This window comes from Rhamphochromis sp. 'chilingali' (genome assembly GCF_963969265.1).
Source record: "Rhamphochromis sp. 'chilingali' genome assembly, chromosome: 5".
Taxonomy (NCBI): domain Eukaryota; kingdom Metazoa; phylum Chordata; class Actinopteri; order Cichliformes; family Cichlidae; genus Rhamphochromis; species Rhamphochromis sp. 'chilingali'.
Window position 1 is genome coordinate 15,157,850 of NC_137932.1, and position 23,946 is coordinate 15,181,795.

A 23,946-nucleotide genomic window follows, 5' to 3' on the forward strand; every position below is an offset into this window, starting at 1 on the left:
GTGCATTCGGAGATGCTCTTCTGCATACCTTGGCTCTGACAAGTAGCTAGTGGTTTAGACCAGCGCTCCCCAACCGCAGGGCCACAGACTAGTAACAGGTATCAGGCGGCGAGAGTTGAGGCTCGGGTGTGAAATTGATGGTTTTCAGGGTTTTTATTGTTAACTTGTCCTGACAAATACCCAAATATAACCATATAAAAAAATAAAACTAACACTGAAAACAAAACCTAAAAATTCTCAAACATTAAAAGCTAAACTCAAACCACCAAACCTGGAATCTGAACTGAAATGGAAACTCAGAACTACAGAAAAGATAAAAAGAAAACCTTCTCTTTGATATAAAAGCCAGACAAAATATGTGACTTGTTCACATGTGTTTTATTTTATTAACAATTCATGAGCACAAAATTGTGCTTATGAATTTGCAAATGAACTGCAAAGAATCAATACAGTATTTGTTGGAATCACACTAACTGCTCTTATCAATACTGATAGAAAAACAAAAAAAAAACAAAACCAGAAACTCGGCCGTACTTAGCAGCATTACTGTTTGTAACGACAACCAGCTACAGTGGTTTGTTATCACAGCGTAAAATCATAAAATGAGACACAAAATCAAATACTGACAATGGAAGTAACTCCAAACTGTGCAGATTACAGCAGATCTCTCTCCTGCACTTCTGAGTGGAAGACGGTGCCCTGCAAAAAGCACTGATGCTTCTCTTCTGTTTGGTACCTAAAGAGTTTCTGATCTGCTGCTTCATTAGGGAGTCAATTAAAAACCAACATATAAAGACTCCCACACACAAACTGTAACAGTAAAACACTTGATCCTTTGGTCTAGAAAATATGTATGTACAGTTATAAATAACTATTAAGCATAGAATAGAAATGGTTCTATTTTGTTGATAAATGACTTTGCATAAAACTGAGATCAACAGAGAAACAAAAATCACCAACAGACACACGCACACCAACAACAAAATCAAAGATTAAAATTGAGTCCATCCCTGTAACGATCACCTCCTCTACAATCGAGGAAAATGTGCAAGTCAAATTCCAGTGACAGTTTACCAACCGTCCCTGGTTCGTTTTTCACTCTCCAGTCTTCTGTTTACGTCCTTCGACTCATGGTGCTGGGACACAGTGACCTCTAACACAGCCAGGACGTGGGCACCCACTGCGGCTCAGTGTCCAGTTTATCTATCATCCTGCGCAGCTCGTGGAAAGCCTGGTCTGGATCCACGTTCAAGATGGTTGCATCAAAGTAGTGGCTGAAATTTTGCTCCATCTCGCGGGCCTTTTCAATGACCTCCTTCAGCATGTCCGGCTGTGCACAGGACATGGACATCAGTTCAAGAAACTGCAGTAGTGACTCTTATTATCACGTGTCTTCATTCTCAAGAGCAGTCTTCATGAACAGAGGCAATGTTTATTTACTGATTTTTATATCTAAATTGGGATCCAATACATTTAAACAACGGTGTACACACATAAAAAACGTGCCTGGGACTTTTCCCCACATATTAACTGCGATCTATAAGAATGTGTCATGTGTACTTCACACCATGTGTACACACATTTTTTTTTAAGAGTAAGTCTGTTATGAAGTTCAAGTCAAAAATAGTGTGATAAAATTTAAAATAATTAAAAAAGGCATTTTTTTTATTATGGAATCACCTTTTGTTCTTCATAAAATAATAAAACTGATTTGCCTTTCTCTTCGGGTGATGCTATAAATTCTTTTCTCTCTATAAGTTAACGCATAAATGAAAAGGATGAGATCTTGTTTTTGTTTTTTGATCCATTTTTTATTTTTATTTTTATATCATCATCTTGGCCAGCACTACTTCAAAGACCGGTGCTGTGCTGACAGACTTTTGAAAAGCCGATGATGTGATGATGTCATTTTATTTAGTAAAGTGAGTAAAATTTATTTATTAATTAAGCGCTTTTCACAGACAAACAGTCGCAAAGTGTTTGTGTGGGCTTGGTTGTTTCTGAGACCATTAAACCAAACACCTTTCCTTCTCTCTACTTCTTCAGTCACAGTTTTGTCTAAGAGTTTATGGTCTAAAGAGTCTTTTTTCACAAGCAAAATTACCCAGATTAATTCATGACTAAAGCTGGGATTGGGAATTGAGCTAACAGTGTATGCAATTTATAAACAGGACTATGTACTGCTCTCCATGACTGATGAAACAATGCCCCTTTCTGCCTTTGTGTTTACACACAATTTCACTTTTGTTTGGTTTGTGTGCATCTTGCCTCTAGTTTTACTATCTCATGGCGATTCTGTGAGTTAGAGACCAGTTTTTATGCAATATATGTGAGTAAATAATGGTCATTCCCTGCTCTGCCTGAACTATGTTTTCTTTTCTGAGCTGGTCAGCGTTTACCTTTGGTGTTTTCCCCTCTGTGGCCAGCAGGGTGCGTAGTCGCTCCTGAGAAGGAGGAGCTATGAAGATCACATATGGCTTAAGGTTGGAGGATCTCAGGACTCGCAGTGACTGACAGAAGAAAAAAATCAAGGCACAAAGAAACAAAATGAATGGAAAGAGCAACACAAGGGGAAAAAAACAGATTAAATATGGTGTCTTCAAATGTGTTATTTCAGCTTTGATCAGGCTTAGACAGGATTAAGACTTATGTTGAGGAAATGAAAGGGGGTCATTATGTTCTGGCAGGGCCACAGTGGTTAAGATCACAGATGAGGAAGGATCTAACAGGCTTTGTAATTAACATGTTAGTGTCTGGACAGTAACGAGGTCTCTTACCCTTGTGTGTAGGCAGAGCAGACAGATGCGTCCAGAGTTGATGACGTGTCGGACGGAGTCTGTGCTGGTGCCATACAAGTTCTTCTCGTACTCCCCCGATTCAATGAACTTTCCCGTTGCCAAGTCGGCTTCAAATGCAGAACGGGTTACAAAATGGTACTCGCGCCCATTCCGCTCATGTATCCTCGGGCTCCTGGTTGTATCTGAGCCGTTAAGAAGGACAGATATAACTGTTTTACATTTTCTGAGCTTTAAGTTGTCTATATATATATATATATATACATATATATATATATACATATATATATACATATATACATACATATATATACATATATATATATATATATATATATATATATATATATATATATATATATATATATATATATATATATATACACATGTATATTTTTTTTAAATTTTTTTTTTATTACTATTTTTTTTTTTAATTTATCTGTGTGACAAACAGTTGTGCATTATGTGATAAGTTAAATGGTTTCACTTCTTTACTGAACACCAGAAACACGTTCCGCTCATCATCTGAGGTCTGTGTTTAACATTTCACGTCGCCTCGCTCTGGGCTCTGTTGCTTTGACCAAGTGGAGACTTACGTGGAACAGCGACAGCAAACTTCTCAGGTTCGATGGAAAGAAGCCTCCGGCGCAGCTCATCGTGACCGCTGTTTGTTGGGCCGATCAGAGCTATGGGGCGTTTGCGGTTGGCAGGCTGGTGATAGAGCGACATCTCCTCATAGGTCAGGATGTCATCGTAGTCTGAGGAGACAGCGTGGGAGGGGTTATTGAAACATCCCTGACCTACATACCAAATTACTTTGAGCTCTTGGGCTGACCTGTGACCTCTCTGTGGAGGATAGAAAGATGCATGGGATTAAGAGTTCAATAAATTTACTGTGTTTGAGTAAAGTTTTTTTTCCATAGTGCTTCATATCTGACCCTCATGGCTCACAGTCTGCCACTTTTAGCCGTGGATCAGGTTCATTAGAACAGTATGTGTGCTACTTAGTGAATATTTGTGTTTCTATGTGTGAGCCAATCACAGCACAGGTTCCTCCAAGCCATTTAGGCACCTGCTGGTCACCTGTTCGTGCGCCCTCTGATCCTGTCTGTGAGGGTAGGACTAATCTGACCGGAGACACACCAAGTCTGATCAAGCTGAAGTGAGAAAGACGAGACGTGTCAGCTCTGGTGTGGAAGTGGTCTTTCACGTGTGACAAAGACAGAGCGACACTGGGTTAAGACTGTAACCAGAGCCCACTTTTAAATGGGATTATTGCTCAAACCACTGAAGAGCGACACAAGAGAAGAAAGCCTTACCTGTACTTTTGCTGGACTGTGACGTGCTCTTCTTCCTCTGTTTCTTACTCTTCTTTGGGTACCAATTCTTCCCTGTTATTACAAAGAAATTTGCTTTAAAAGGCAAATTATCACAAGACTGTTAAAACACGCTGAGCACGTTAACTTCGTCTTACCTTGCTGCTCTCGACTTCTGTCTGTTAGAGTTTTCTTTAATGTCTCTCTCTGTTGCTGGAAGCTCTTACCTAAAAAAAAAGAGAACGTACAGACAGTTATTAGTAATTTATATAAATTCTATTATACTGGAACATTATTTGTGCCTAGACTGGACGATTACTACGTGGCCAGAAACCACCAATATTACAAATCCTAAGCTTTTGCAAGCCTACTATTGTTTTTCTTTCTCTACCTAAAGAGGGGGAGACAAAAAGATGGCCCGCTTTCCATTTCCAGTGCTTAACCCTCTCTTTCGTCCCACCACAACAAGGCCTAGGTCAGAAAGTAATCACAAATAATTCTCAGGTGTTTGCTTTAATCTGCTTGACGTGCCAGATGGATGCTGATTCCTGCCAGGGTAGTAGTGCCAGATTAGCTATTAGTCACTTTCAAGTACTCTTCTGAGACTGGGTTTCCAGTTACTAGAAGGGGTCGAGCACATTACTGGCTTATCATTATTTTATAAGAAGCTCTCCTATGTAGCCCATGCATTAATTATTAAAGATTTTATTTCATGTATCATCTCTCAGAAATATGCCATTTTGGAAAGTTGTTACCACGATGTGAATTAATTATGTGTGTACGCTACAGGCAGTGTCACAGTTATTCTTTCTGGCAATTTTAAGTGTGTAACCCCACAAATAGTATTCGCTTTGCATATATCCATATACGGGCTCCAGTTTTTTGTGTTGCTTTTCCATTATAGATGATACTCAGTACATCTAGTAATGATTAATAATCAACAAATCTACCCAAGTTATATAATTTCATATCTTAATGTACACATTTCCACGTAGCATTTTGTTTGTGCTTACTGACCGACGGTTTAACCTGACCACAAAAATAAATACAATTCAATTAAGTTTTATTTATATAGCGCCAAAGTACAACAACAACAAAGCTTCGGTGTGCTTTATACTGTAAGACAAAGACCCTACAGTATTCTGGAGAAAACCCCAACAATTAAACGTTCTCTATGAGTAAGCACTTTGCGATGGTGGAAAGGAAAAACCCCCCTCTTAACAGGAAGAAACCCCCAACAGGACCAGGCTCAGGGAGGGGCAGCCATCTGCCACGGATGGTTGGGGTGTGAGGGGAAAGAGAAAAGAATAAATAAAAAGAGCTACTCATACCAAAACAGGAGCTTAACATTAAATAACATTTTACTGCTCCTCCTCTTACACATTTGAGCCTTGTACATTGCAAAAGGTATTAAAAAACAGCATGTATATTTTAAAATATAATACGATGTGGGGTTTTTTTAATATAGTTATATGTCTTTTATTACTCCATGCTGTGTGTATGACATCACAACTATATGTATTTGTAAATATTATGCAGCATTATGTCCTTGCTGTTATTATTTGTCCTTGTTAAGCAATAAACTTCATAATGAAATTCAGCTCCGGTCTGACTTCTACCTGGAATGAGTCCAGCCAGGGGCTGGTTTTCCTCATCTCCATCCCTGTAGGCTTGCCACCAGTTGGAGTCATCCTGGCTGATGACATGGAGTATATCTCCCTTCTGGAAGGACAGGCCCAGCTCTCGACACGGCACGAAGGGGTCATCAGACGGGTCGTAGTCAAAGTACGCTCGTACGTGCATCTGAGGGCAGGGTTTTACATTGTGAAGGACTCTTGCACGCATGCAGACAGGCCATCTCACGCACATACGGCCACATACTGTAAGATACTTACCACAGTCTGTCTGTGCAGGGCAGGTTTAATCTGAGAGCTGGGGATGAGGAGGAAGGTCAGAGTGCCATGCATTTGTTGCTGTGGAAAACATGAATTGCAAAAAAATTGAACACAACAGGAATATGAAGAGTCATTATTCATTTACTTGTAATTTAGGAGATGGATTTTATATTCTGAGAGCACACTTAGTTCAAACAACTATTATTTGCATATCTTTTTTAAATGACAGCTTGAAATTCAATTTGCCTAAACAACATTTTTTTTAGCAGTAACATTATTTTATCTATTAATAAGAATTATATGTTAAAACTCTTTTAGAAATATTCATTTATTATTTCAATTTAGAAATAATCATTTTTTAAAGTTATATTCTCTGTGAGTGAAACCTACTGCAACCAGCATCTCAAGTAAGATACCTGTTTTATATATATATCCCGATGCCCTTTGTGACATTAAAGTTACAAACAAAGTGTCCAGGCAGCAGCAATCTGAATGTTCATTACAACATGAAAAAGTATTTGTCCCCTTCTTGATTTCTTAGGGTTTGTTTTGCATATTTGTCACACTTACATGTTTCAGATCATCAAACAAATTTAACCCCTTAAAACCTGAATCATGAGAGACCTGTCAGAAATCTTTAATTTTTTGATAATGGAGTGTTTGTTGAATCTTTAGACAAAATATATAAAAATATATCAAATCTGCATATGTGAGTTTTAATTTGAAGAACATTTGCTACATAAATAATATTTTCGCAATTTAGTAATTAAAAGTGTGTCATGCAATTTCTATCATCTTTTGGGGTAAAAAAAAGTCACACTGATGATGTAGAAGTCTCAAAAACTCACAAAAACACATGTATCAAATATGATCCGCTTGGCTTTAAAGGGTTAATAGTAGTCAAAGATAACCTGAAGAAATACAAACTGCAGTTTTTATTTTTGATTATTTAATTTATTAAGGGAAATAAAATCTGCCCACTTATTAACTGGTTGCGGCACCCTTGGCAGCAAGAACTGTAATCAATAACTGGCAATAAGTCACATTGCTGTGGAGGAATTTCTGCCTTTTCTTCTTTGCAGAATTATTTTAATTCAGCCACACTTAGTAATCCTTACTTGGATTAACTTTTGATCTTAAAATCTGTTTGATGAGCTGACGTTTAAGATTAATTTAACATTTATGGGGGACAAATATTTAAAAAAAGAAATCAGAAATGGGACAAATAGTTTTTCATGTCACCGTATTGAAATACTTTGTGCCATTATTAAAACAAAACAAACTGCTATGAAAAATAAAAGAGCACTTGAAATTACCAGCAAGTCGTGGACTTCATTGACGTGTTTCCCACGGATAGAAATCCCGTTGATCTCCAGGATCTCATCTCCTTCACTGAGGAGGCCACTCCGCTCTGCTGCTCCGCCCTTTACAACACGGCTCACCACCACACTGTCCATGTCATTACGTACTGTTGCACCCTGATGACCACGCACAGACACACACTTACAAAGTTTGTACAGATGGCATAACAAGAAAAAGACCTTACATTGAGCAAAGACACAAGTCTGAAGACACAAGGAGAGGAACGGGTGTGAATACAAAGAAATGCGACCACCACTTTCATTTCCAATTCATTCCCATTGGATATGGGACACTCAGGCTGACAGGGATTCATTCTCCTCCACAGTTTGAATGCAACAACCCTTCCAATTCCATCCTCATTTCACAGGAAACCAGAGTCAAAGGAGAAACATATGTGGGCGCTAGGGCAGGTAGTTAATGATGACTATGTACTGGTGCATGAAGACATGACTTAAGTAATTTCTGCTAACTATTCTCCCTCGGAGGCCAAAGGATGTTAAAGTACAACTCTACATTTAATATTAAAAGGATTAGTATACCTTGCTTGCATTCCTAACATGATGAGCCACCTTTGGGAGTGGTATTGTAGGCTCAACTGAAAACTACCGTCTGGTATCTGTTCTCTTCTCTACTGATGAAGTAGGGTCAGGTTGACAGAGAAGCTGATGTACGCTACTGAAAGTAAGCAGTTTACAATCCATGATGAAATCACAGATGCACATGTGCAACTGGTCAGAATGAGACTTTCAGACAGTGAACTCAAAGTAAGAAGCAGCGCAGAGACATACGACGAGATAATCTTGAAGGAACACTAGCAAAAATGAAATCAGGTGAGGCATTTTTATGACATAGCTAATTTTTATGGGTTGTGTTGCAATAAATTATGATTGACTATCCTTGTTACCATGTTTCTTATTCTTTCTTTGCAGATACAACCTAAAAAAATTGATGACATCTCACCAGTGGAGTGTCTCTGGCCTTCTCCAGCCGCACTAATTTAACCGTCTCTCCGAGGTACTGGGTCACACTTTCCTCTGCCATTTCCTGCACTGCCACGCTGTCATGGGCCTGCATCAGTGCCTGCAATGCAAACACACACATATATTGTAGAGAAAGAGTATGATCATGCAGAAATATACAAACATGTAATGAACAAAAATAAAGTGTGAAAGGAATAAATGAGGACTTGAGGAGAAACAAAGGATGCTGCGTTCTATAGCAGTTGACATGGGAAATAAAATGATCATAAATCTTATACGGTTTTAATCAAATTCTTCACGGCTGTGATTTTTTAATGTAAAATGATGAAAGACGAAGTGATACCAAACAAGTTTCCAGACCCCTTTGACATGCACCTGCAAGCAGAAGCATCCTGCCACCCAATCTTTTTTAACAAGACCAGTCTGCAAACCCACCTCTAAGCCAGAAATAATACAGATATTGCTCCTTCACTTCATTTAATGTGACAAGCGCTCGGTACCCCACGATTAATAACCGTCGGTCCAAATTAGTTTCTCTATCCTGCAGCAGAGGGGACCTGAGAGAGCAGAGGCCGGGCTAAGCTTTGGCATACACGCAATCCGTCTTACTCTCCCCTGCATTTAGGAGTCAAAATGCACGGCCATCAATCATCAAACACCTTTGGCTGGACTGCTCCCGAGGAAACGGTGTCCCAGAAAACAATGAGAGGGAGACAAGGGGACTTGAGGGGGCCCTGCTCGTCTCTCACATGTCTCTATTAGTTTTTCACATGAAGCCGTTTACCTGTACTACAGGGTGACTCATGTGAGCCTCTGCTCCCTGCAGAGAAACAAACATAATCTGTTCCAATTTCTGTGCCACAAGGCAGACTCACATCTCATCACTCTGCCCCTGCCGGCTACACGGTTCCAACTCAGTGGAGGGGTTAACCGACATTGGGGGTGGGAGATTGCGATGCTTCACATGGTCATCTGGGTCAAACATCAGACCCCGTGGCGCTCCCCTGTCAAGACCCTCAACCATAAAAATCATAGCAGAGTAACGCACCTGGGGTCTTTTCTCACCTTAGTGCCTCGCTAATAGACGATGACAGCCTGATAATGTGACTTCATTTTTTCCTACAGAGGAGTCACTTTAGTCTAAACTGACAAAGGCAGAGTGTCACGCAACATCAAATAAATGCATTTTCTGTTGTTCTTTTCACGTTGACACACCAATTTTTTTTAAAACAAAAACTCCCAATGTAATGCTGCAGGGGTTACCCAAAATGAAGCGTGTAATGTTTTTTTATTTTGTTTTTCTTTTAAAACAGAGCTGTGGGAGTGGCCTTTGTCTACTGCAATGCTAATGTTTCTGTAAAGATGCAAAAAGCAGCACATGAGAGAGGAGCATCTTAATTGTCCAGTTGGTCAGCTAGGCCAGCAGCAGCCTTTGGCAGTGTACTGTCAGGTCATTACTACACGGGTTACGGACAAGTCGGACCTCGTTATGTTGAACTGTAGCCATGTCACAAACAGTGGACAAAAAAGCTCTTTAAGCAGTCCGACAAGAAGGTTGCTCAAAATTACATATGCGTAATTTAAGGACAGATATAACATTTCACCAATTTACAAATTACATATACCTAAAGTCATATTGCCACATTTAAGTTTAAATTTTAAGTGTCCCTCCATAACAAGTAGGCATGGGCCAGAATGGTCCTTTTTTTTTTTTTTAAACAAATTCAATTTGTCTGACATCATTAGTGCTAATTTCAGTGAGACAACTCCAGTTTAAAATGATTTATTACAGCGGCAAAACATAGTTAGAGGCTGGCATCTAATTTCTGAGCTCATCCCTCCCTGCAAATATGATTGATGAGTAAATACCCCGCTGGAGACTACATATGGATACTGGGTTGGTGAATGGCTCAAAACAGGTGGGAGTGGAGATGGGCAGGACTGACATGTCAAAGAAAGTGATGGTATATTCTGCAACTTGAACAGACCGGAGGAGGGAGTGTTTGGACACATGAGCATAAAGTGCTAAAGCTTGAGCTCAGTGTTTGTACTCCTTGCAGGAAAGCTCACCAAAACACTACTGCTTCAACAACACTACACATCTATATTAAAACTTATGGTTGTGCTCAGTAAAAATGTGTAAAAAATAAACTAGCATAACAAACCTAATTTTTCACAACCTTTATTAAAAAAATAATTTCATTAAAAAAATTAATTTAAAGGAGGTGGATGAACAACACACCAAATGGCTAATTTAAACTGCTTGAGGAACAAGTTGATCTTGAAAAAAAGCCTGACACACACACAACCTGAATAACACCTAAAAATAAGAGTTTTAGAATTAATATGTCATAGAGGATTTAAGGTCTTTAATAACCATCCGCCCTGGCCAAGTGTCCTTGATCAAAACAGTAAATTCCATCCATTTCATAACCCTGTGGCTGTAATGATGGAGAGCCTGACCTCTATATCTTTCATTCAAGAGAAAGGGCCCTATTTCACCTTCTAATAAAGTGCACATGACAGCAACAGAGATGTAAAACTGTCCAACTGTCTCTGAGCTGGTAGGCAGCCAAGTCTTATGGTTTATTGGCATATTCTATACTTCCACTAGGACCTCTGACATCCTAGTGGAAGGTGCAAGAAAAACAATTAGCCTTTTGGAAAGAGTCCAGTAAAACATTAATTATATTTCCAGTTGTGCAATTATCAGAATATTAACTAAATAAATGAGTTGGCCCAAAAGGTTCTGCAAGCTTTCTCAGCCTCAATGGTGCTGCCTTATAATAAAATTGCGGGTAAGGAGAGGTCATGGCTGGGAGGCTGATCTCTGACCTGGAGATGAGGATTGGTGAGCAGAGCTCTGAGCTCTAAACCCTCCTTATGTTGGCTGGACTGGAGAATCTTCTGTACCTGAAGAGAAACAGAGACACACCACAGTAAAATAATTCTGTCAAGAGCTATAAACAGTGCATCAAGTCAGAACAAACTGTCAACGGCTAATTAAAAACGTTTAACACAATAGGGACAATCAACCTCTTAATCTTTTATAACATGACTTTTAAGTCATCTAATAAGTCACAAGAATCCAAGTAAAATTAGAAAGTTAAATCCCCCTTTATCAAATTAACAGATATCAAATGTAGACCTCAAGGATAATTATGTATCCTATTTACTAACTTTACAAGGTTAGTTCTTCTTTCACACTTTAACATCTGAAAGCAAACACTTGATAGTTCCATGGTCTTCTCCTTACTGTACAGCTAAGGGGTCTAACTTTTTATGCATAGGAGTAGAACGCTATGATGAATAATATATAAGTAAAATGTGCATGAAAGGTTTCAACTAATGACTTTATCACCATTGTCATGGACATTATTTTCTGAATCTGCCCTGTTGTATCATATTTTACAAATGTAGCTCTTTCATCTTGTGACCCTCACTTGTTTTGCTGTCTGGGTACCAAAACGTACATACTGTAAATATCTATATGAAGTTTAGATGCTAAACTGTTCCCATCCTAAACCCACGTACACCATAAAAACCATGCTAGTGGCACATTCTGGTAACAAGCCTGTGGCATGGAAGAAACGTTTTCCAAGAAAACTGCAAGACAAATAACATTTTTGAAGTGATCTATGTATAACACAAGAATTTCCAAACATTTGGGGGGAAAAAAGTATATCTTTCAAAGTGCACACAAACATAGGTCCCTCACACAGAGTTAATTTGGAACCGCTCATGTAACTCACAGCAGGAGTTCGAATTCCGTGCAGAAAACTGCTCTACATACAGTCTTGTTAAATGCAAGTTTCATCCTGTGTTTATAATGTGCGAACTTTGTGTTTCACCAAATTTAACAAGCACTGGGGACTGGAAAATCCCCGATCTGAACGGCAGCATGTCAAAATTCTGGTCGATTTCCAGCCTGTTTCTTCCCCTTCTTCTCTTATTTGGAGCTTAGTTCATCCGTTACACTAATCAAAGCTCTCACTAACAAGGTGACGCACTTTCCCTCCCCCCCCCTTAGTGGTGCGGCGCCGCGGCCCACGCTGCTGTAAGCTGCTGGAGTTTCTTTTTCTGGCTGCCCAGATCCTGGCTTCCTTCCCGCAGTGCGCTGCACTGCTCAGCCAGCATCAAGGGCTGCCGAGAGATTAGTTTACCCAGTGGTCAAAGTGAGTGTCACACAGAACAGCCACTTAGTTTAGACATGCTGCAGCTCAAACTTTAATGCACTGATAAGCGCTTCGGGAGCTGGCCCGGCGGATGGGTGCGCACACTGATTTACTGTACACAAGAAAGGGAAGGGAAGACAATGTGCTGTGTGCGTGAGGCAAAACAGATCATCACACCCAGCCTCTTTATCTTCAAACCACTCCTGTCATGACTGGAATAGCAATTCTGTTGCAGTGCTGCTTGCTGGCCTTTGAATGAACTCTACACAGCTCACAGTCTGTTTTGTTGACACAAGTTGTACTATTACACATCTAGCCATCAGCTAAACATCACACTGAACGATGTCCTGAAAAGTCTCCATTACATTCTTTCATGTTACACCTATCACAAGTTGACACTAATCCTAATGAAGTGCCTATTGTGGGTGTAACTTGCCACAGATATACAGAGCTTCTATGTGTTTCATGGCAAACCACATCAGAATTTCAGTCTTTCTACAAGGTCTGTTCTGTGTGACAGGCTCTATTTTGAACACTGTGTGCAGAGGCTCAGTTCTGCTGGGACACAAATCAATTACTGCTGCTTTGCTTCAGCAGAGACCAGCTGGTGTTTTGTCAACAAGGAATTCAGGTGTGGCAGATTACCACCTACTCAAACCTAAAGATTGAATTGGTTTGTTGCTCTCTGTCACCTTCTGTACTGCAGCTCTGCAGGCACTGTAAACTGTTATTTAAATAGAAAACAGCAACTACCCGATGAAAGGTATCAAAAATAAAAAAAATTAGTTAAAAAACACTCATTATTTTTTATATTTACAAATAACCTGAAATACACCTTCCTCCTTTATTTCCCTGTCATATCATCCACTTTTCAACCTAATTGTCATATTAACGTTCTTGAATCTCTTTTGTTGGCAGCTCACTCAATTTTTATGCGCAACCTGGATCTCACATATCCCTCATTTTTGTTTTGACTCACCTTGTTAACCGCAAGACAATTTACATTTCATAATTATTCAGACTGGCATGGCTGTCTTTTGGGCAGCTTTGTTGAATTAATCATCACCTCGAGCAAAGATTTTTCACGCTTCACTGAGTTTGCTCAGTTGCTTTACTCACATATGCGCTTTGAAAGCAAATATAAACTGAAAGGGTCCAAGGAATTAGGAATTGCAGCCCGAGTGCCTTTTTGCCTTTATGCATAAAATGCAACCTCTGCAGAGGCCACCCTTGGACTAATGAGGTACAAAACTGGTTTTGTGACGTGGTTCAAATAATTAAAGTGAGGGCTTCATTATTCTCAACGCAAGACTGTGAACAGCTTCATCTGCAAATATAGTATTGTATATTTGTATACATAGTATTGCCAATGTTTCAGCCGTAACAAACAACTAGAAAATGATCATCCCACATACCTCCAGGCAGAGGTCTTGAGCTTGTGATGTAAGGGGGGAGGTGGGACTGACTCTACTCATCTGCTGAGACACAGCGCTGTATATTGAATAGGCAGTCCTGAAGTCTTCCTTAGTGAGGAGCTGCGTTATAAGCTCCACATCCTGCTGGCTCTGAGCATCAGTCAAGCAGTGCTGCACCCACTTCAGAGTCTGCAGCAACTCCTCCAGCTCTGAGAAAGAATCACAGACAGTGAGTAGGGGAACAATAGTACAGAGGCAATGCCGAGGAAAAGTCAGGACTTTAGCTTTTAGTCCTTTAAGTTTAAAATTTTCCTCATTGTTTGTCTTCTAGGTTTACTTTTCTGGCAGCATAGCTTCTTACTGCAATTAAATTCTAAGTCTTATACCTGTATATCAAAGTTTTCCACTAGCACATTCTGTATTTGGCCCAGGGTAATCTCTAGCTATATCACACATAGATCTACAACCTTAGTACTGCAGCACACAAGCTGTCTGTTGCTCTTAAAACATGTTATTTCTAAGTCATGTACAAAATATTTTCATTTTCAGAGGCATAATTACTTTAATTTTAGTGGAACTAGAGCTGATTTTGCTCCACTGCTTTCAAAGGTAATAGCCACCTCTGCTGCAAAGCCACCACGCATACTGTACATAGTATGCTTCTGCTAAATGAATAGTTGTTTACTTTCAGTGCAATGAAAATATAAAAAGAAGGTAGAAAATTTTAAGATTAGCAGTGCAATCTTCAGGAGTCATGGCATAAGAAAACATTTGGGAGCAAAAATCAAAACAATAATTAGACATCTTGCTGTGGAGGTCCAGAAATTTGCTCCCAGGCCACTAGTTATCTATGAGTCTTTATTTTTAGTCAACCTTTGTTTCAGTTCAGTAGTTGCTACAGTGTTTACACTGGAGATTTAATATGGAAGATAGTAAGAATACATTTTGTGGCATCCTTTTTTTTTTTCACTTCACATTTTCTTGGACAACGTTCATGAAGTAGTTTACAGTCTAGAGTAATGTTTATTATTATTTACTACTGACTGAAATTAGATTTTTATAACTGAACGTGCTAAAAAGTAGCTTGACACCAATATCATCTGAAGTATTTATATAGTAAAGAAATAATAGAAACTTTTAACTAATCCTACAGAATATTGTGTGTATTTTATTATACCACAGCAAAGCTCTGTCAAACCAAAGTCTTAGACGGGTCAAGGTACACAGGGACTGTCTGTGAAAAAAAAAAAGATAAGACCCTGAAGACCCGGTAAAAGTTACTTCCCAGAAAAATCACACTGTTTCTGTCCAGCTGTGATAAAAAATTTTTTTATTATCATTATTATTATTACTACTGTTGTTGTTGTTGTTATAAATACATTAGAGTATGGGCTGAAAAAAATGACTTTAACAATTTGTATTTTACCCACTAAAATAAGGCTCATACTACATAAATCATGATCACTGAGTGCATCCTAGCTATATACTGATGACCTTAAATGATCTTAAACTGTATAGAAAATATAACAAAGACACTTTTTTCAACATAAACAAACAAAAAACATGTTGATCCATAGTGGTGTGCTCTTAACAAAACGTATGACGCCTTTTGTATGGCCTGCTTTAACAACGTGCTAACCTTATTTACAATCAATATTGTATGGATGTAAATAATGGTGCTAAAGATACAGAGGGCTGTTAAAAAAGAAAAAGAAAGTTTATCCACTCTTCTTCTAACAACATTTTTTTTCCTGGAATGCTGAATTTTTTATTTTTTTATTAATTTTATTGCTATTTCTGGTTTCTGTTATTTTATTACCGGTACTATATTTATATTTGTATTGTACAGCACTTTGGTCTACCAGGTGTATTTTTAAAGTGCTATATAAATAAATGATGATGATGATAATGATGATGAATTTTGTGCTGGGTTCAGCTAATCACGCACCCTATGGTAGCTGGGATAGGTACCCTGCAACCCTGAAATGGATAAGTGGAAGAGAATGGATGGATAGGTTCAACTAATCAGTGGAAACTGGACATCAGTGACACCAAACCAACCATCTTTAGTAACATCTTTCAATTTACCCTTTCACTGTTTAGTCACTAGTTTGACTCTTTCTGTTTTACCAAATTTTTTCTTAAGTATGCATACATCCCATTCTTTCAGGCATGTCTTCCTCACTGCAATCTCTCACTTCACACCTGTTAACTCACCGACTACAGAATCCAGGGAACATGTGTCTTTGGTGGCCTTTTCCTTTCCCTCAAAGGTGGGATTGTCAATGCCCACTTTAGGGTTCTGCGACAGCTTCTTGAGCCTTAGGGAAGAGTTGAGGTCAATTTCATGCTTCAACCTGCTGTCCTCTTCCCTCCTTTTTCTCAGCTCCTCTTGGTAATGCTGGATCCTCTCCATGTGGGCACTGCACTGTGGAGATTTGACAAGGCTGCTTTCATCCCCTGGACAGTCCACGGCCCTCTCCCTGTGGCTCTTGATCAGGCCTGAGGCCTCTTGCACATAACCGTTCATATGGGATGTGATCATCCCTGCTGCAGCAGTGTACCGCTCAAAGCACTCCAGTGTTTCCTGAGATCTGCTGGAGTGTTAGGAGGGACTGATGCTGAGACTGCTCAACTCAGGGGCCATACTGAAGCAGTGGAAGATGTAGTCCTTTTCCCTTTTTCTGTAATTTGTCATCCTGAAAGTCAAACAGAAAGTTTCAAAGGTTTAAAACACTTCCTCTAAGTGTTTACATGCTTAATTCTAAAATATCTTTGAGGTCTTTGCTGCCAGCACATTTACTTTTTCTATAATTTTACAGATTGTAAATTAAAAAGAGTGTCACTTAATTTATAAATAAATGATTTGTTTCTTGTTGTTGTTGTTATATGCTCTCAGCATTTATTTGTTCACACTTGAAATAAAATACACCCATAGAAACATTTGCAAGCCTTATTAATGTAGTCTATGATCATGTAATATAAACTATGATTTAAACACACTATTTAATATTAATTTATCATTTAGACCTATTTTCAAACTAAATATGCAAAGATTTCCTACTTAGTTTCTCAAATTGTTTTCCCTTCACCTTAACTTTGCAGTAAAGCGAATATGTTATAGGACTGTTTTCTGCTACTACTAAGTAGCAGTTTCAGAAGTTGTCGTCTGAACCTGAATAACTGTGTTACTAAAAAACTTGCTCAGGCATGTAAACCTCATACTGAATCTGTGATGTTTCAGCAGCCTAGACTTGTCATGTTGAAGTTCTTTAATGTCTCAAATGACTCACATTGCAAAATTTCAGTCATGCTGAGACTTTGTGTTGCCTGTTGATCAGTGCCAGCACCGGCTCCCACGTCCTCTCATCAGTCTCACCACTAATCTAACTCCTAACAGGAAAGGCTTTTTAACCTTAGTCAATTAAAATCCCTTGAGTGCAGCTCCATCCAGCCATTTTCTTGTTTACACTTATCCCTAATTGCTCACCTGAAAAACTTAATCAACTCTATTGTATGTATGGGTGCCCATTATTCGATTACATACATGTATATAGTAACTGCTACTTTATTTACTTTTAAGGACGTAACATGCATTCATTTGATTCTGGTAGTACAGCAGACATGAAGCTTTGGTCAATTCATGAGAAAACCCCCCAAAAAACTTTCAATAAGTGAGTAGTGAAAGTGTTTTATAACAGGACATGTAGAAAGCCAAAACCATGTCTTCATTTCTTACATAATGTGTTTGTGTAAATACCATATTGTGGAATAGCTAATACAACCAGCTATGGCTTAAATACATTTCAGGATTAAAAGCTTGATTTTGAAAGCTTTCACCTGACCTTATTGCAAAGGCTTTGCAGTTAAGACAACCTTTACATGCAACAATAAAATAAATATAAACAAAAACTGTTGCTGAATGCCACCTCTCTTTTGTAGTAAGTCATATACTCATGTCACCCATCACTACATGGCAATCCCCCCTCCCCCCCCCTTTTACCTACTTCTCAAAGCTAATTACGGCTGGCAGTCTTGTCTCTCAAAACCCTCCCTCATGGAAGCATTTAGCTGTGTTTAGAGTGGCGATGTACTGCTGACAAACAGCAAAGACTGCCAGCGTACCATCTGTTCCCAAGGGCTTAATTAAGCATGGGATCTCATCCTAGCTTGGTGGCCACAGCAGAAGTGGGAATATGCTGGGAGGGGACAGGATACCTGTGTGGAAGACTGAGCATGAATGTGCACACACGCACACAGACCCACTCACCCACCCACCTAAACATAAGCAAGTAAGACAATACAAACAAAAAAAAACTGGTTCCAGTTAGATATTTGCTCAAGGGATTAAATATTTCTGGGAAAATAAATACTGATGCCAAATTAGACAGCGATAAATGGCTCAAATCAGCTCACCTACCTACTAAAAGATTTAGGTGACAGTGGAACACCAAACATATAAAACCCTTACAAAATAACATCATGAAGGAGGACATCCCATGACCACACACAAATAAATAGGAAACGTTATCGTGAATCACCCTGAATTCCTAGTTTTTCAGACTATGGCTCCATTAAACTTATCACCCCGAAATTAGCTTTGAGCAAGTCCTGGAATATTTGTCATGTATGTCATTTACTTACTGAGAGCAGTTTAAAAGTCCTGAAAAATGTTTGTCAAGTGAACATGGTGCACATAATAATTTTGCAACAAAAGTGTTAAAGCCTGCTCCGAGGATAAGGTATTACAACTCACTGTAAAATGCGGATAGCACCCTACACTGGCATGCTTTTTCTCGGCCAGTTTCTCTTTATATGGCCTTACAAATGATTTCATAATAACTAGTAAACATGGGAAATGGGCTTGTACCATTCCAGCATAACAGTAGATACTGTGAAATGTCTAATAAAGGCAAATAAAGACACAAAAATGCTTCTTAGTTAATTGGTAACTTTAAAATTTGCACAGTGAATCTTAAAGCACTTGTAATTTACTTTCTATTCCCAATGAGACACCAACTGTCTTGTTAGTAACAAAGGTAGAAATAAAATAAAATAAATGAGTTTCAGTTCATAGTATCCATAATTCACTGAAAATATGAATATGATAAATATGACATGATAGCTGGAACAGGCAAATTGTAAGGAGTTAGTGTCTAAATATTACTTATTGGGTTGAAACATTAATTTGTAGCTTCGTACAACTTTTAAAAAGTAGCAGCACATTTCTACAAAGCAGTACCACATCCGCTTAGAATAAGCAGCGGTCCTAATTTAAAAGTGTAAAATTGGATTTTTAATCAGCTAACGTAACAATAGCAAGGAACTTAGCTTAGTAGCATGGTACCGCTAACTGCGTAGCTTAACGGTAACTGTCCCGCAACAAACTCGGTGTACTTACCGCTTTAAAAAGAGCGAAGTGGATGAGATTTTCGTATTATTTTACTGTCCGTCGCTCAGAAAACGTGTGATTTGTTCACACAAGTACGAGCAGGATAAGGAAGACGTGTCTCCCGGTCTTCACAGAACCATGTTCAGCCGCTGCTGTGAGTTTTGTCCGGGCACAGTCGGGAACACTTGTGGCCATTGCTGTGGAACTGCGCTTGTTGTTTTGAGTCGTCTCCGTGGCAACACTTGCGCCCCACAGCGCCCCCTCCCTGTCAGGCACGCGATGACCCCCAATCTGCCGAACTGCACCATGTACTTGAAGCCGATTAGATCAGTGACGCAGTGAGTAAGAGTGAAAATTTCCCCCATAAAATCCCTGTTAAAAGTCGTGGAATCAACAATAAGGTTAATTTTGTTTTCTTTGCTGAAATGCTGTGTTTATACATACAACTTGTGTGCAAATGTGCAGACTGCATGACAGAAAAGCAAGGTTCTAAATTACTGTTTCATTTTGTTCTTACATTAAAGATAAGATCAATATCTTTTAATCACATGATAGATCACAAAATGTCAACAGTTAGGGAAAGAAATGCATTTATTTTTAATAATTCACACTATAAATGAAAAAAAAGTGAAACCCTTTAGAATATAAACAGAAATAAAACTGGATAGTTTCAGAAAACACTCACTTTGAGAAAATATCCTTTAGAGCACTGTATTTTTAAATTCTTCCAAATTCGTATTGGAAACTCGCAAATAATGCTTCATTTCTTGCCCAATCCTATACAAGGTTTTAACCTCAGCAGGCTTGACCACGTCTAAATGCCTAAATGTGGTTTCTCCCATGTGATTGAGTAATACGATATTTGCATAAACAAGAAACTGAACAGATGTAGCTAAAAAAAAGTGACCAGCGGGTGTGAGTACATATGAAACATCATTCATATGATTCTTCGCAGACTAGCGTGTGAGCGTTACTTTAATGCCGCAGCCTGTAAAAGTCAAGTTAGTTCTAAGCGCTATATAATTTATTTTGTGACTACATTTCTTGAAAATGTGCTCTAAAAGTCCAAGCTAACTGTAAATTAACCTGTCTTTATTTTAGTGAAGTAAAAGTGGCATAATTACCTCCAAAGTATAAAGTAGTATAAAACGGAATTAATGACAGCACATCCACAGATCACAAAATATCACAGTGAATTTTAAGGAAGCGTGTATAAAATTATGACTGAAGATCACAGAGGAAGCTGCATCACACTTGGAGGACTGCCTTATTCTCCTCCTAATAATAATATTACTTTCTATAAGCTTTTTCAAAAGGTTCAAACAACAACTTAGTATCTTCAGAGAGGCTTTGACTGATCATAAATCCTTTCATTTGTTTTTTTAATCTAAATGGCCTAATTTAGTTGAATGTATTTACAAAAACTAGACACTTATGTATATCTTCTAATGAATAAACACAGTCATTGCACTTGAGGGTATGAAGAAAGCGCCATTATTCCTGCCGTCATCTTCACTCTTATCCTCTTACATTCAACACATTTTACACACATCCACACTGATGACTTTAACTAAGTTCTTGTCACAGTACTATTATTCATTGCAAGCTAATTGGATCTACTGTCATTTTACCTTGCTGAGAAGAAGAGAAACTGTCTAATCTCAAGCTGCCTAAGAAATATCTCCACTGAAGCCAGGAGCTGCCTTTTCTAGCCGTACTTTCTATTTGGTTAATCCTTTCTGACACTTTTGTGCTTAACCTCTTTTCCTTGTTAGGCTCCCTTCTGCCAGTTCCCAATTCTTAAATACTTAGCTTCCCTAGAAAGATAGACAGTTAAAACCTCCTAGGCTCTTCCAATGCAACTGATTTTTTCATGTTTATCTAAGGAGCAGTGAGTAAAAGAAGTACTAAAAAAGTAACCGCAAAAATAAATAAAAAAAAATTAACAGTGTAAAAACCGTTAAACTGTGAAAAAATCTCAAGCCATCTCTATTTTTTTCTATACATGCTAAGAAAATGGGAAACAGATGCAGTGATTTATTGAAACATGCGCAAACATACATGGAAATGCATTGAGGCAAAACCAAGTTGGTATAATTCTAATGAGCTTGAAAGTCAATATTTGGTATGATCACTTTTATTTCTCACCACAGCCTCTCTTAAGCCCCTTTTCCATTAGTATCCACTCAGATCAGCAAACTCTCTTATAATTTCTTTAAGTAGTCTTCAGGAATAGCTTTTCGGGCTTCTTGAAGGACATTCAAACCTCTCTTTTGGAATTTCGGTGCCTTTTGTTCTTTTCTCTGTTGAGATGATCCCACACTGCTTCAATAATTTTGAGGTCTGGGCTTTGGGTAAACCAAGCCATGACTGACTATCCAGTTATGCATCAAACAAGACCTCAAGACAAGATGGATAGTGAACTGCAGATGGATACACTGAAGGTCTACATGCTTCTCTTAGGTTGTGTTAGATTTTTTTCCTCTTCTTTATGTCATTTTTTTGTAGATTCAAGTAAAGAAATGGAAATAAATAAATCTTTTCTTGTGACAGGCTGCTAGTAACGACGTGCCTAAAGATACAATTTAAAATTGGTTCCTTGATAAGTTTTCTGATATGTGTAGCCACAACACTGGTTCATCTCTCGAGTTAGGTGTGATATTGTTGAATGATTTACAGGTCAGAGTTAAGTAGCTTAAAGAAGGAAAAATCAGCCAGTGTCCGAAGAAAGACTTTGAAAGCCCCTCAGAAAGCCCGAAGAACTATTGCTCAAGACCACTACAAGAAGTCTGGCTCCTTGGAAGTAAAATCTTAAGAAATGAGCAATGACTCAAAACTTTTGCACAGCAATGTCCATTCAAAGTCATATAAATGAAACCACATTAGTTCAGTATTAAAAAACAGACCCTAGTTTTAACAACTTTACATGCTACTCCTAAGGAGGATGAGAAAAATAAAGGGATAGAAAAACTGTAAAATAGTGGAAAGCTGAAATTCTTTGGACCCTTTAAGTTAAAAGTCACAAACCAAAGAAATAAACAGAAATTGTGATTTTTCTTGAATATTTAGTCAAATCCATATTTAATAACTGTATTCACTGAGTCCCTCTTGTTATGATCAGTGATTGTTAAGGCTGGTAAACTCTTGATTCATTCATACACTCCTCTAACCTTCACGCTACTTTTAGCCCCAATGAAGAAATTCACTGCTTTTTCATTAGATATATTTTATTTAAAAAAAAAAGGAAACCCAACAAGAACTTGTTTTTTTTACATAATGATCAAGGATTTTATTTTCGTAGTCTCTTTCATCAGTTTCATTTCATTACAGAAAATGTTATAGTACAGCGTTGTTCAATGTCTCCTCATTGCTTAATAATTTCCTTAGGAGTGCTGGTCACATATATCTGTACAATATGATTCTTATTTTTTTCTGTACATTTTTTGTGAAGTTGGTTAAAAAGGCTGTCAGCACTTAAAGAAGCTGTTTCTTTTCTTTCATTTTTTTTTTCTTAAATAGTTGATCAAATAAAAGATTATTTTTCCCAGGTTCAGCTCGCTCGTGGTGGGGTTTGGGACGGAGTTTACACCCGGTCACCATGAATATAAGGAAGCTTTAGGGTCCTGGGCCGACTGGGGTGTGCCCCCCCCCCTCCCCACCCTCCCCGACACCGCCTCTTCCTTGCCCAGGCATTTGGCACTGCGCACATAAACAAGACTCACAAGATAAACAACAAGCAAAGCTCTTTGTGAAGCCATTATGATGCATACTAATGAGAGAAAAACAGAAGTGTCACCTTGATGGGCACTCCAAAGAGGAAGTGGCCTTTATGTGCCCCCCCTCTTCCTCTTAGCTGAGCACCGTGGGGAATCTGGAGCCTTCCTCTGTGTTTTCTTTATTTTCATAAAACAGAGTATTTTTTTTTCCCACTAAAGATGAGAAAATAATAATTTTCTTTTTTTTTCTTTTTTTTGTCCTGGCAGGCACCTACAGCTGTCTATTAAAATGCTACTGCTATAGATAAGGTCTAGCATTGAACACACAAAGCAATTGCAATGAAAGGAACAAAGTTGCCTTAATATAATAATGATAATAATAAGAATAATGATAATAATAATAAGAATAATCATAATAATATATTACAGAATAAATCTCTTTTTATAATTAGATTTTTTTCATTAAAAGTTATATTTTCTTTGTTTGAAATACTATAATCTTTTTAAATTAGTTTTTTCATATGTATCTAGGTTGTGATCAAGATGTTGACTATACCTCAACGTTATCCAAATCAATAAAAACTAGCTGTGCCGTTGCATATTACAGAATAGTCAATGATATGTGGACATGCACCGTGAACCACCCATTCCCTCGCTATGTGACGCCGTTTCTCCGTCCCTCCGTTATGACATCATAGCCGGCCGATGACCATGACGTCGACCACCTCGCCCTTGTGCAGCTCCACGTATTGCTCTGTTTTCGGAGGTAGCATCAGGAGCCCGTTAGCACTGCGCATGCTCATCAGTCTGCTGTTCACCTGGTTCCCTGCATCAGAAAAGATGATGAGGGGAAACAATAATTGCTGTTAAAAAGAGCAGTTTTTATTTTTTCCACTGCCA

The 23,946-nt window shown here is 38.4% G+C and overlaps 2 protein-coding genes across 6 annotated transcripts in view; both read right to left on the bottom strand.

Annotated features, from left to right (window-relative positions):
- Positions 1-161: 161 nt before the first annotated feature.
- On the bottom strand, positions 162-19,547 carry pals1b (protein associated with LIN7 1, MAGUK p55 family member b). Its single transcript, XM_080882474.1, has 14 exons — positions 19,340-19,547; positions 16,156-16,637; positions 13,939-14,147; positions 11,184-11,261; positions 8,329-8,448; positions 7,323-7,484; positions 6,007-6,084; positions 5,731-5,914; positions 4,270-4,338; positions 4,115-4,186; positions 3,392-3,553; positions 2,778-2,980; positions 2,400-2,510; positions 162-1,330 (listed from the first exon to the last, which is right to left on the bottom strand). Exons 2-14 carry the CDS (start codon positions 16,481-16,483, stop codon positions 1,154-1,156), a joined length of 1,953 nt encoding a protein of 650 aa, XP_080738600.1. The 5' UTR covers positions 16,484-16,637; positions 19,340-19,547; the 3' UTR covers positions 162-1,153.
- A 3,035-nt stretch (positions 19,548-22,582) lies between these two features.
- Positions 22,583-23,946, bottom strand: part of gphnb (gephyrin b) — a 112,055-nt gene continuing 110,691 nt past the window's right edge. For all 5 annotated transcript variants that reach the window (XM_080883760.1, XM_080883758.1, XM_080883759.1 and 2 more), the window contains one exon: positions 22,583-23,872. In XM_080883760.1, the coding sequence (XP_080739886.1) occupies positions 23,739-23,872 (134 nt within the window). In that variant the 3' untranslated portion in view covers positions 22,583-23,738. The remainder of the gene's footprint in view (positions 23,873-23,946) is intronic.

Coding starts and splice junctions, on each gene's coding strand:
- pals1b (XM_080882474.1), bottom strand. CDS start 16,483: ATGATCACATCCCATATGAACGGTTATGTGCAAGAGGCCTCAGGCCTG. Junction 7,485..8,328: donor AGGCCAGAGACACTCCACTG/GTGAGATGTCAT, acceptor CGTGGTCATCAG/GGTGCAACAGTACGTAATGA. Junction 5,915..6,006: donor CCCTGCACAGACAGACTGTG/GTAAGTATCTTA, acceptor CCCTGCCCTCAG/ATGCACGTACGAGCGTACTT.